The sequence below is a fragment of the Delphinus delphis genome, chromosome 6 (assembly GCF_949987515.2).
Source record: "Delphinus delphis chromosome 6, mDelDel1.2, whole genome shotgun sequence".
Lineage (NCBI taxonomy): Eukaryota > Metazoa > Chordata > Mammalia > Artiodactyla > Delphinidae > Delphinus > Delphinus delphis.
Genome location: NC_082688.1, coordinates 100,237,435 through 100,250,992, shown reverse-complemented (window position 1 = coordinate 100,250,992; position 13,558 = coordinate 100,237,435). Strand labels below are relative to the sequence as shown.

Genomic DNA, 13,558 nt, shown 5'->3' with positions numbered 1-13,558 from the left:
TATCAAGGTTCACGGGGGGCGGGGGGCGGGAGCAGGGAATAGCTAAAGAGTAAAAGCCAGGGAAAGTGACTGAAAGCACCGATTATATTTAAAAGATCCCTGAAGGGAACCGGTTGCCTAAAAGCTCAGTACAAGCCAAAGGTATGGTATGGCTGCTAGAAGAGTGAATGTAAACTGATACACTGGGGGAAGACTTATTTCCCTAAACTCCTTGCTTTTTGGACCAAGAACTAAGTGCAGTTCTGGGGTCACCTCTTAACTGTGTCTCCCGGAGGAGGGACAAGCCGAGTGGAGACAGGTCTGGAAACCGCATCATATGAAGAAATGAAGATACTGTGTCAAGAAAAGAGATATGGGGTGGGGGGAGACATGTCCGTCCTCTTCAACTATTGAAGTGCTACCATGGAGAAGAGTGTGATTAATGCTAACTTCCAGAACTAAGATGGATGGGGAGGGATTGGGGTGTAGATTTCAGTTCCGTGTGAAAACTCTTTAAGGCTGAGTGATGGGGCTGCACATTTCAACACAGTCTGAAGACTCTACAACACAGGGGATGGGGCTTACCTGTTAGAGGTGAGCTCCTTGTCACTGGAGTAGCTCAAGCAGGAACTGGATGACCTCCTGCCAGGAATATCACGGCCAGATCCCTACATGGGAAGGACACAGGACGAGGTGATTACCAAGTTCTAAGATCCCTTGTTTCTCTGCATCTGTGAAAACGCACCCAGCCCACACAGGGGGTGCACACTAGCTGGCTATTGGCAGTGCCCACCATTGTGTGAATTGGGGTCATGCATCTTACACACACACAAACACACACACACACACAGAAGGGATGCCAGCTAGTGTGTGTGCTCTGGATCTCTCTCTACCGCTTCTCTGGCCCGTCATGACTTTGGCCTTGAAAGCAGACACTTCTCACCTGCACTCTTCCACATCAAAGTGAAAATTAAAGCCCCACTCCTCTCAACTTCCCCTGGTTGGGGGCCCATAAATTTAAAAGCAGCCAAGAGTGAAGTGTCAGGTAATACCTTCTCTGTATCTTGTGACCCCAGATATAAACAATTACGCTAGTGAAGGTCACGAAGACACCCCATCTCTTCTCACCCTTATTTTGAAAGGGTGAAGCCGGGTTCTATACTATGCACCCTCGTTGACGCCTGGAGACTGGGAACAGATCACAGACCATTATAGATGACCCTCACAGGCCTGTTCCTTCTCCGGAGCACACTGGAATTCCCCAAGCAGAGAGTGGAAGAAAACTGCATCAGTCTAGACCAAGTTCATCCCACTCCGGGATGCCAGAGGCATGAGTCACTAAACCCTGGGGCCTGAATGATGGAATTTCACTCGATGAGCTAACTCTGCTTCTGTGGATTCCTACATCTGCTTGGGGCATCCTCAGGGGCCCCTTGACACTTCATAAATTCCCTCCTAGAGGAGGGAAAAAGTGCCTCTTCTTCAGATGGATGACCCCACCTAAGGAGAGTTCACAGGTTGGGCCCCTGAGCTCCCTGTTGGCCAGAGCACAGAGCGAGTCCACTCTTTTCTTTAAGATGAGTGGGTTGAATTCAATCCCTTCCAGCTACGAAGTCTGTAATCCAGAGGGGCAGTGGTTTCTCCATCAGAATGGCACGGCACACACTCCTTCTGTAAGGGGGAAAATCAGATGATTTCTGGAAAAGTGCTTTGCAGACTATAAAGTGTTACAAGAGATTCTCCTTACCACTGATTCACCAACCTGGGTTCATTTCATCCAGAAAATTAACCGAGCAGGGTCTCCTTTCTCCCCTTCTCTGTGGTCTAAGTTTTAGACCCCAGAGTGGAAGGCAGGACCCCTGAGTCTGGGTCCCCTTGGAGGCTGAGACTTGAAGCTGCATGTCCAGAGGGACTGACCCTTCTGGGGTCTCTGGGCACCTCACTGTAAAACAGCATTTTCTGCAGGAAAATGAGTCTTGGGCCAGTTCTCAAAACCTTCTTCAAAAGAGGGAAACAGGAGCAAATAATAAAATGTAAAATACTGTTAGTTTCAAGTGAATATATCTTTTTTAAACCTGGAAAACAGAGCTCCAACCGAAACTCCCTAGAGTTCAGAGGCTCTTAAATCAAGAGACTTTGTTTCCTGTCTGCGGCGGTGGACAAGTTGGAGAAAGCATTAGATAAGGAGAGATGACAAATCCAGATGCCCTTGTGCACAGCCCTCTCTGCACTGGCTCTTTTGCACATTGCTAAGTCATGTGCTCACAGAAAGGCTCGTGGCTGAGGCCCGTGGACTGTTAGGTCAGGGAACATAACGGGTTTTTCCTTTCCTCACCTTCTCACCCCACCTTTTTCTCTGCCCATTATTTTAAAGGCTCTTTTGCAAAAGCAGTTAACGTTCCCAGAGTTGATTGGAAATGCCCCGGCTGTGAGATTTAGGGGTGGCCTATCCCCCGAGTGGCCCCGGAGCCCCAATTTCTCCTTTGTGACAGCCGGCAGCCCAGGCAGTCTGGAGGGGCCAGGAGTGAGAGGATGAGGATGGAGCCAGGAGAAGGGTATTCACTTCCAACGGTGGGGAGAATCCGGTACCCCTCTCCTCTGCTCTCTCACCTCCTTCTGGAGGGGTGCTGAGACCTGAAAAAGCTCTTTCTTCTCTTAACCACAGGGATGGAGGCTGTTGTGAATTTTCTAAATTCCAGAAGTGCAGGTTTTTATGAGCCACAGTTAGCTGCTAAATGCTTCAAGCTTTTCCCCTCAGCAGCAGCCTTATCTCCCCAGCATCTGGGGAGGGGGCTCTTAGGGGTGGAGGCATGGCGCCTGAAAGGGAGTAATTAACTCTAGAAAGGTCCAAACACTTCCCGGCCAGGAGTTTCTCCACACACACACACCCCCCGCCCCCAAGAGGACGTGCAGCAGGTTACACTGGGTGGTTTAAAGAAAGGGGGTCTGTTTTCATCTCTGTGGAGTTCAGAAGGCAGCGGTCCCTCCAAGCTAAATATAGCCCTGCTTCCCCCAAAGGCCACAAGGTAGCTGGCCGGCTTCCCTCTGTGGCAGGAGGAGAGATGGTAGCAAGTGGGCAGTTTGTGTCGGACCCTTTAGCAAGGGAGTAAAGGGCCACAATGGGAGCCCCCAGCGTCTCAATCCCCAGACTTGCCGAACTGTCGAGCTGGGCCATCGCATGTAGCTCTCCTGGGTTTTCTCTCCCAGCCTACGGAGAGCTTGGGCAGGAAGAGGTATTAGATCCTGTCTGGTGCTTACATTCCATGATTCTGTTTATTGAGAGCCTCTATGTGGTCTGGGCTCACCAGCCACCAACCACAAGGGGAACAAGAGAAGTAGTTCTAGGGTGACCTGTTTTCCCAACGAAAAATAGGTCACTGCATCTGAAAAGCAAAAGGGCGTTTATGCAGCTAACAGAACAGAATATTTGAAATTGTGCACATCCTGGCAGATCTGGGAACCCTATCCCTGGCCGGCGTGCTGTACACACAACCCTCTGAAAATTATAAATATTATAATTGTTTGCGAGTTGAAAGAGATAAGTAATGTTATACCCACTCATTAGATGAAATCGACGAATAAGTAGCCTTGTAATTTGTTATAGAAGAAATAAATAAATGGCGGTATGTACTCCAACATTGAACAGTGTGGACTGGATGGCAAATTCTGTGGCAGCTTGGAAAGGGAGAGGTTATAGAAGAAATAAATAAATGGCTTGAGATCAGTGGGAGGGAGGCTCTGTGGAAGAAGTAGGGGCTTGAGCTGGGCCGGGGAAAGCCCCTCTCTGCCCTGGTTGGGCAGATCGGTTCTGTAGGGTGGGGCTCCTGAGGTGACTGGGGTGAAGGTGGTGGCAAAGGGCCCAGGTGGTTCATTCGAGTCACCTCAGCCATGCTGGAGGGGTCAGCGACGACGCCTCCCCCCGGCCCCATCCCCGTGAGGCTGTTGCCAAGGCAGCTGGATGCCGTGTCCGTTCGTTCGTTCATCCACTACATTTTAATCGGGCAGCAGACGCTATGCTGGGCCCTGGGAATCAAGGGATCAATGAACTGAAAGGACAGTCTTGCCCTCCCCAGATTTGCTATCCCACAGTGGAGAAAGACGATTTCCCAAGTCATTACTTTGTCACCCTGGTGATGGTTGCTGGGAGGAGAAGCAACAGGTCAGGTCCCCTACCTGGGAGCGTGGTGGACCGTTTGGCCAGGCCCACGGACTGCCTGGTTTGTGGCCTCAGCACCCCTGATGGGCCAGAGGGGCTGGTTGCGGGCGCAGGTGTCCTTCCAGCTTCCTGCAGACAGCAGGTCTTGACTGTTCTCCAAAGAAGCAGCCTCTGTTACCCGCCCCACTGCTTTCAGGTTGGAAAATGAAACACAGAGCATTGGATTCTCCAGCAGCATTGCAAAGCTCTTGGTTTGTAGGAGGAGGGCCCAGACTGACTGCCGGCTTTTTCCTCTGGTGCCTCAGCATGACCTCAGTTCTCAAGCCATTCCCACCCCGACCCCCTCCGCCCAGACTGGTCTCCATCACAAAGAGCTGAGCCACAGAGATCGCTGCACTGCCTTCCCGCTTCCCTTTCATCTATGTAGCCGGTAGGAATCACTGGCTAGCAGTTTCTTAGGCTGTGAATTTCCGATTTGATCATCAAAAGGGGATAATTACAGTGTAGCCAGCTTCTTCCAGTACAACATGTCTTGTACTGTGATACCCACATAGCTAAACCATCTAAATGTGTACTGAGGGTCAGATCAGCTTTTAATTCAGTTTATAACTATTTATTAGCCTCAGATTTCAAGGGGAAAGGGGAGGGTGTTAAACAGCTCAGATGACAAGAGGTCGCATGGATAAAGTGCAGACAATCTCCTTGTCCATCGGTAAATCACACAAGTAGCGCTTATGCTGTGAAAAAAGGCAAGCCTCTCTGTTTATTTTGCACTAAACCCAGAATAAAGGGAGTCTTTATTACATTTTTGGCTGGAGAGCCCAACGTTTCTAGTTAAGCTGAATTCCCGTAACTGGATTTTTTTAAATGATTATTAGTTTGTTCCAAGAATATGTGAGGACCCACGATGTCTCGTGTCTGGCACTCGTTGCCATGGGGAATACAAGAATGAATAAAGCACAATTCTGTCCTTGAGAGACTCACAGTCCGATGAGGTGGCACGATGAAAAGACAGATGGTACAAGGCAGTCAGTAAAGGCCAAGAATGAATTGAGGGACCCAGGAAGCAAATGCTAGAGGAATAAAGGAGTCGAATCTATGTGGATGAGATATTTGGGGGAGGGACGTCCTGGGACGTCACAGCCCTCCACAGGTATTTTTCAAGCGATTGAATGAACCAGACTGTTCCCGAAGGTCAGGAGGATTCTGACCGGTAGAGAGGAAGGAAAAAAGGATTGCGGGGAGCAACTTGATGCTGGGGTTAAAAAAGTGATGTCAGCCTGGCACCTTGAGACTGGAGAAAGGGCACGGAGGGGATGAGGTGGGTCCCGTCAGGAAGGCTCTTGACTAGGAGCATAAGCCCTGGGAGAGCCACGGGAAGGTTTTGAGCCAAACCCACGAACGCACAGCGGTCAGCTGGGTGGATATGCCAGCCGTGTGTGAGATGGACTGGGTCAGCCATTCATCCGGACCGGGGAGACATACAGGGTCCCGTGAAATGACAGAATTGTGACGCTCTTCTCTTACTTCCACTACATACCTGCCTGCACAGTAGAAGTGGGAATGAGAAGGTGACTGAAGGGTAGGAGAAGCACTTCTGGGGCAGAATGGGCCATAAGAGTGAGGAAGAGAGAGGGAGCAGAAGGCATGCGAGGCTTGAGGGCTGCAAGGGCGTCACCTTCCAGCCTGCAGGAAGGAAAGACCCAGGGCATCCTGGGTGTGTTTGGTTTGAGGTGCTGAGGAAGGTGCCAAGATGGCACCTGGGGAAACGGATCTCTATCTGGAAGGCCAGTTTCTAAAAATAGCCAGATAAAGAGAGCTAAGGGCTTTGAGAGCAAGATGCAGGAACCTGTTAGCTGTAGAGGGAAGGAGCTTGCTAAGTGAGCAGCGATTGTGCAGCGCTACCCAGTCGCGTGCTCTAGTTGGGATGACGGCGGACTAGTATATCTCCATCGTGGTGCTCCCACCTGACACCACTCCAAGGATGACTTCTCAGGTGGGAAGGCCTGAGCTGATAAATTGTGTAATTAATTATGTAATTAAATTACGACTTCTAGAGGAAAGGAAGGGGGAGAGTTGGGCTAAGATCTGACCCTTGCAAATGTGCCCTCCCCGGGAGGCCACGAGCTTCGTGCTGACTTTCAGAGAAATTGTGAAGTGCGTTCTTAGAGGCTGGGCTGCTTGCCTCGCCTCCCCCTGTGTCTTTCTCTGATGCAATCTCCAACTAGACTTTCAAAACTGGTGATTTTTCCTCATTGGCGACAGCCCCAGGCTGTCACATTGTGGAATTTGCAGTTCATTCACAGATGCGGCAAATGTGAAATGCCATTCAAGCACAAGACTGGGAGCGCAGCCCTGGTGCTTCTTCACTAGCCCTTCTTTCCACCACCCCACTAGTTAAGGCAGGGCAGGGCATGGCCTCAGGGCACCTTTATTTTCCCCTTTGGAAGCCTCACTCCCGGGGGATAGGATGAGTTTTGCGTAGGACAAGCCCGGAAGGTTCTGTGAATTCCTTGGAGGGAAGCCTTTTGGAGAGCCCAGTGAACTATTGCCTCAGGCAAGAGGACCAGCATTCAGACTTTCATTTGAATTTTAAAAAGTGCCAGGTGCATTGCTGGCTTCTGGGCTATTGGGCTTCAGGTAAAACTCACAAGTGTAGAGAGACTTTTGTTAGAAAAGAAAAACGTGTATATGTTTTAGTGTTTCAAATCTTCACTTCTCTTCTGAAGTTGAACTTCTGGGGAAAAAAAAAGTCCTAAGACTTGCGGTTATGGAAGGGATTCCACAGCAGTGAGGTCAGGAGGGCCGTTCTGTGTATACGTGTGTGTTTTCCTACACAGAGGTCTCTGAGCAGTCCAAGTGAGCTCCTTAGCCAGCAGCAACCCCTGAATGTGTGCCATGGAGGGTTTCCCTGCCACCCCCTGGCCTGAGTCCAAGGGCAGCTGGGAGGTGGCTCTCTCCCCTCACGTACACTCTTGCCTGACTCACGGCTCCTCCGGGCGGGTCGCAGGGTGGACTTCACATATCAACTTCGAATGGGCAGAGCCCAAAGGGAGCCCCCCTAGAAGGCTGAGCCCCAGGCCCTGCCCCGTGTGGATCAACTCAATACCGGGCAAGGGATGGGGCGAGGGCGGGAGGGTGAGGACCGTACAGAGGCCCGGGGTTACGAGCCTGGGGCACGGGCTTGGAGTCAGAATTTGGTTTTCATCCTTGTTTATCTGCTTCTTGGCTCTGTGAACTTGGAGAAGGTGCAAAACCTCACCAAGTTTCCTCGTTTTTCACCTGTAGCACGGGCATACCATTGGCCCTCTCACCGGTTGCCATGGGAATTGAGGAAGGAAATGAATGTAAAGTTCTGAGTGCGGGGTCTGACGTGTAATTGGCTCGTATTTGATAAATGAGAGCCCTCATAGTCGTTATGATTCAGAGCAGAGGGCCCCAGGATTGGGGTGTAAGGAGGAGGCTGGCAGGGCCCGTGGAGGTGAGAGACCGTATTTTCTGGAATGAATGAATGAATGAGGTGGATTTGAGCCCAAGAGGATGGGAAGGAATTGGTTCTGTGGAGGGAGAAGAGGAGAAGGAATGGCAAATGTGATGCTTGCCTGACTGCTCTCCCAGGGCTTTGGAGGAAAACTCTCTGCATCCTCCTCCGCCACATAGATGCACAGACATACACTCCACACAACGCAGAGACACACAGCCCTGTCACTTGCACATCATCCTGCACACGGACACACACGAGCAGTGCACTCCCACAGAGACACATAGACAGACACAGACACGTGCAGAGACACACACACACAGACATACTCGTGACACTCAGACACACACACTCATACACACACACTCACATGCAGTGAGTCAGTGGGAGAACAAGGACAGTGACATCAGTTCTAGCGCTTTCTCTTCTTTGAGCCTCATTTCCCACATCCGAGAGCCCACCGGGCTTGCCCACCGGGCTTGCCCACCAGTCATACTTCTGCTGAGGGGATGCTGACCTGAATCAAGACAAGGGTCTGCTGAGCGCCACCCGTCCCCCCGCCCCGCCCCGCCCCCAGGGCTTCCTCCCTCTGGGTTCACACTCCATATCTCCCCTTAGTGAGGCTGCGCTTCTGCTCTATGGGGGCGGGGTGGTGGTGGGGAGAGAGGCCAGGGGTGGGGGGAAGTGGAGGACGGCAGGGGCGGGGGAGGATCTGTGAATTTAATAAAGTCAGCCTAGCCTGCTTGCCCCGTGAAGCCGCAGGGCTGATGCCACGGTGGTAACTTTCCTTCTGGGCGTCACGTGTTCCTTACATGCTGGAATTCCAGCCTGGCCTCCCGAGGTGGGAGGACAGAGGAGGGAGCTGGCCCACGGGCCAGTGTAGACCTCAGGCCCTTTCTTGCTCACCCACATCCATGTGTCTTGGTGGCACGGGTCCTGTGGCCTGAATGGGGGCTGTAAAGGATCCAGGATGCAGGCAGGCAAACATAATCCTGCCACTGGCGGCTTTCCTTCCGCTCTGCATGGAAAGGAACCAGGGCCAAATGCCACCACTCCTGGCCCACATACTTTCTGCTGCCTCGCAGGACTGGGGAAGCAGGGCCTGGCTTTGCACCCTGAAGCCAGTGGCAAGGAGACCTGAATCCCTGGGCACCCAAATAATGGTCCTGTTCAAACTCCTGGTTCATTTGCATCCTGGCTGGACGGGGCGTTTGGGCACTCGGGTCGCCGGGTTCCTCTCTGCCAGCACCCCTGCCCGGCCCCACCTGGCCCAGCTCACAGAGCATCTCACGCTGCACCTCGGGTGCTCCCTGCCTCTACGTGGTCTTGGGGAGATCCCTGGAGTCAGCCAATTTTCTTATCTGGAAAATGGGGATGACAATAGCTGTAACGACCTCATTCTGTTGGGGCAGAAAGAAGAGGGGCTGGAAGTGAGAGATTCTGGAGATCCCATAGTGTTTGGGGGCAGATTGCGTGAGCCTTGGAAAAACATAAAAGAGGTATCACTGGAAATCCCAGGTAGGCCCGCGTTCCTCCACCCACCCTGGCTTCTCGGGGGCCCCCTATCCAACCAAATCCCCGGGGCTCGGGTGTGGGCTTGGGGCAGGGACACTGCAGCTCAGTGTCAGGGGTTGGGGAGGGGAGCCCACCCTCGACCCGCAGCCGCCCTCCCCTTCTCTCCTGGGATTTTCGCCCTAAAGATTGCCAACCTGGGGGCTATGAGGTAGTGTGCAAGATGGCCCCACCAGCCTCAGTGTATCTGAGTCTCATTTGCCTGAAACTTCAGTTTTACTGAAGGATTAGTGGGGAGACACACACACTCACTCCCACGCATGCATACATATGCTTTGGAGTACAATGCAAGCATCCAAGTTATCTTTACTATAGAGCATGAAATTCAAGGAACACGGTCTCTCTTCTGCTCTCGTTTTGAGACCCCTGCAGGAGGCTGCTGCCCTCTGCTGTTTTTGATAAGACAGAGGAGGAGCGTTGGGGTCCTCTGAGTCTCTGATTGCCCAGGTCACACCTGCTCCCCTCCTCCAGTCCCCTCAGCCAGACTGTCTCCCACGCACACGTGCTGTGTGCTCGCGGAGAGCACCCAGGGACCCCCGAGGGCCCGAGGGGAGAGGCAGGGGGGCCAGCAGAGCGCCCGGTCTGCCGTCACCTCTCCACGGCCAGACCAGGAAAGTAACCCCTCTCCTTCCACGCCTCCTCCCTCCCAGAACATGAATATCCAGGTGGAGGACATCCGGATCCGAGCCATCCTCTCCGCCTACCGCAGGCGCACCCCAGTGACGGAGGGCTACGTGGAGGTGAAGGAGGGCAAGACGTGGAAGCAGATCTGCGACAGGCACTGGACAGCCAAGAACTCCCGCGTGGTCTGCGGCATGTTTGGCTTCCCCGGGGAGAAGAGCTACAACGCCAAAGTGTACAAGTAAGGAGGCTGCGGGGAGTGCAGCTGGCTGGGCTCTGGCCCTGCCTTGTTGTAGAGTTAGCTCTGCAGTGGCCTGGGCCGCTGCTGTCTCCCCAGCAGGTGATTATTCTGAGCAATCTGGGCCTTGCAACAACTGTTAGGAAATTGAGAAACCGATCGATTTGATTCGGTTCTATCCATCCCAAGTAAATCTTGCAATGCTGTTAGGATTTCCAAAGTTAATATCTCCCAGGGGGAAAAAGAGTGGCTCATAAGGAGACTTAGAGTAATTTGCCTGAGGGGGTGTCCAGGGAGGGGTTTTCAGCTCAGGACAGGCTGGTGTATTGGCTGGTCGTGGGGTCTTCCTAGTTCCTCTAATAAGGATAATAATCGGCTTTGCTGAGTGCTTACTACATGCCAGGCAGCTCTGTGTTTAGTCTCTTAAGCTTCACAACACTAGGAAGCAGGGATCTATTTCAGAGTCAAGGGAATGAAGTCAGAGAGGGGTGATAAATCTCGGAAGTGGCTGGGACTTCCCTGGCGGTCCAGCGGTTAAGACGGCACTTCCACTGCAGGGGGCATGGATTCGATCCCTGGTCCGGGAACTAAGATCCCACGTGCCGTGCGGCGTGGCCAAAAAAAACAAAAAACAAAAAAAAAAACCCTAGGAAGTGGCAGATCCAGGATCCAAACCCAGGTCTCCAGCGACAGGGTCCACACTCCTCAAGAGTGCAGACTCACTACCTCTTTCCTTTCAAGCCAAGGAGAGAGGTGGCTTCCAAGCCGGCAGACAGGGGTCCCAGCCCCAGCTCTTCTTCCAGATCCCTAGGGTCAGTGTAGGCTGCATCCCTCCCTGGGCTCGTCCTGGCTGCCTCCGGTCAGAGCCCCCGGTCCACCAGGAGGGTGAGTGCTTGGAGGCAAGCTGCCCGGCTGGGCAGGTAAGCATGGTGGTGATTCCTACCCCCGGCGGCCCTCAGACATGGCCCAGACCTTCCTGTTTGCACAGGGTGGGATGGGGGCATGCAGGGTGGTCCCCATCTTCTAAACAGTTTGGAGAAGTCCCTTCAGCTGGCCAGCTCCTTCCCTGGAGACACTTTCTCAGCTTTTCCTTCCCATTGGAGCCAAGAAAAGCAAATCCCCTCCCCTGACAGGCCTCCTACCTGCTGGACACACCAGAGCGCCCAGCCTGTCATAGGTCTGAGTCCAGTCCCGGGAGCCGGAAGGCTGCCATGAGCCCTGCCCGGAGCAGGATGGGGTGCCTGAGGCCAGGCAGCACGTGGCTTGTTCAGAGGGCATTTGAAAGCTACCTCCTGAACTGCGGATGGACCGGAGTCCTCTTCTGGCTTTTGAGGAAGGATCTCAGATCTCAGGTCTGTTTTGGCAGCTGGGCCTCACATGATCCTCTCACGAGCTGGGTTTGAAAACCCCCTCCCTGTTCCTCCTACAGTGTGTCTGTGGCTTTGCTTTTTCAAATGCGGGCAGGAAAAAGGCTGCTAAGTCTGGGAGGCATCCAAGGTGGTGGGAGGTGAGCTGTACTCTCAGCTGAGATGGGAGATGATTAGCAGACACTGGAAACTAGCTCCTGGTCCAGCGCTCTCACTGGAGATGGTGTAGAGGGGCGGGGCTGGGGGGATGGGAGGGCGGCTAGGCTGAAACCTTCTCCGTCTCAGCTTGTAGATATCTGATGTGGTATGTTAGTCCCTGGGACGCAGCTGACATTTGGGCCCCAAAAGAGAGAAGCGTGTTGGGGAGAGTTTCCGTGCTTCGGTGGTGCTGTTAGGGATTGAGATGGTAGCTGGTGGGAGGAAGCTGTTAGCGAAAAGCGGTGCCTCCCAGGGCATGTGGGGTCCTCAGAGGTCACCCGGCCCAAGCCCTCAGGCTGCACAGGAGGAGACCCAGGCCTGAAGGGCAGTGGGGTCGGGGGTCACAAAGCCACTCCTGCCAGAGATGCAGGGCAGCCCGGGCAGGTCTGCTCCAGGGAGAGCTCTCCACACTGCTACCTCCACCCTCAGACCTGCTTCTGCTTTGCTCCACCCTAGAGGCGGGGTCACACTGCACAGGCCGCCACCACCGGCTGGCTGGTAAGTCTGAGAACTGGGGCATCACTGGCCTGGAGACAGGGGTATCTGTGAGCCCTGCTCAGAGACTGAGGACAACAGAGGCCTGGGAGCCAGAGTAGGGGCCACACCCTGCATGGTCCCTGCATCTGGGCCTTCTGGTAGCATCTTTCCCCACCTCCCTTTCACCTTTTCTGCAGCAGCCTGTCTGTCGCTGCTGTTGCTGACCACACCCCCAAGGCAGGTCATGTGGTCTCCCAGGGAGGCCCTTCACCCCAGGAAGGAAATTGTTTTCAAAGTAATTCTATCTGGGGTGGGGTTAGTAGTCTCCAGGCATCCACCAGGCCCCTAAGGGACTTTGCAGCCTTGGAAATTCACCTGGGCAGCATGTATGGCCTCTCCACCCTGCCTTCCTCTGCTAACCTGCAGGTCTGGTGGCCTTAGAATTATCCCCAAGGCCGGGACTGCAGCTCTTCATCAGAACCTCTGCTGGCCATCCAGCCTCGACACCCCCGGCCAAGTCAGAAGAGTCTGGCGGGGTTGCCTGCAGGTCCCCCAGAGGCCTCTGCACTCACAGGCTCTCCCCAGAGTGAAGTCAGGGGCTCTCACCAAGGGCTGCTTTGCCATGGGCTGACTCCTATGCTGGACTGGGAAGCTGTGCATATACCTCAAAATTGATAAAGTTGAAGCTTCAGGGCCCCATCCCCGGGGCCAGGAACATTTTGTAGTCATTTTCTTTTTCTTAAAGCAGGATCGCAATATTGATGTTGATTTATGGATACGAGCTTACTGAGCAGAGATTCTGCATCTAATGTTGCATCTTGTGAGTTAGGAAGAGCTCTAAGACTTTGGTGAGTTGGCTGAAACAGGGACCAAAAGGAGGCCCTCCACAGCAGATTATAGAAATGCCGGATCCACTTTGGTTTCACGTAGAGAAAGGGGTTCAGAGGCTTGGGGAGACTGGAATGTTGGAGTGGATTTGTCATCTAAGACCTACTCTCCCAGAGAGTCCAGAAGACAGACTTCTCACCATGACCGTGAGGAATAAGTGTGTGAGGGGAACCCTGGCGTTCTTAAGAGCTCCCTGATTGCTCTTCTCTGTAAGCCAGACCTCAGGGTGGGAGCTGCAGTCACCGCAGGTTGGGAAACCTAAACGCAATGCGGGTAATTGGATCAGGGGCGGCAGGGGCCAAGTGACAGCATTCAACGCCAAAGGCAAGGTGGGCGTGGCTACTGAATGACCAGCAGATCTGACTCCTGCAGACCTGTGGTATTGACCAGTTGATCTAGTTGGCTGGATCGTGGTGTTCCTAGAAGTGAAATAGGAAGCCTCCTCAATTCCGTTTTTTGGGCGGGGGGCACACCGTGAGTCTTGTGGAATTTGAGTTCCCCGGCCAGGGATTGAATCCTGGCCCTCGGCAGTGAGAGCACGGAGTCCTAACCACTAGAACGCCAGGGAAGTCCCTACTCCA

General features: G+C 53.4%; 1 protein-coding gene across 1 annotated transcript in view; it reads left to right on the top strand.

Annotated features, from left to right (window-relative positions):
• Positions 1–13,558, top strand: part of LOXL2 (lysyl oxidase like 2) — a 102,057-nt gene that overhangs the window by 40,516 nt on the left and 47,983 nt on the right. The window contains exon 4 of the mRNA XM_060013567.1: positions 9,839–10,050. Coding sequence (XP_059869550.1) covers positions 9,839–10,050 — 212 coding nt within the window. The remainder of the gene's footprint in view (positions 1–9,838; positions 10,051–13,558) is intronic.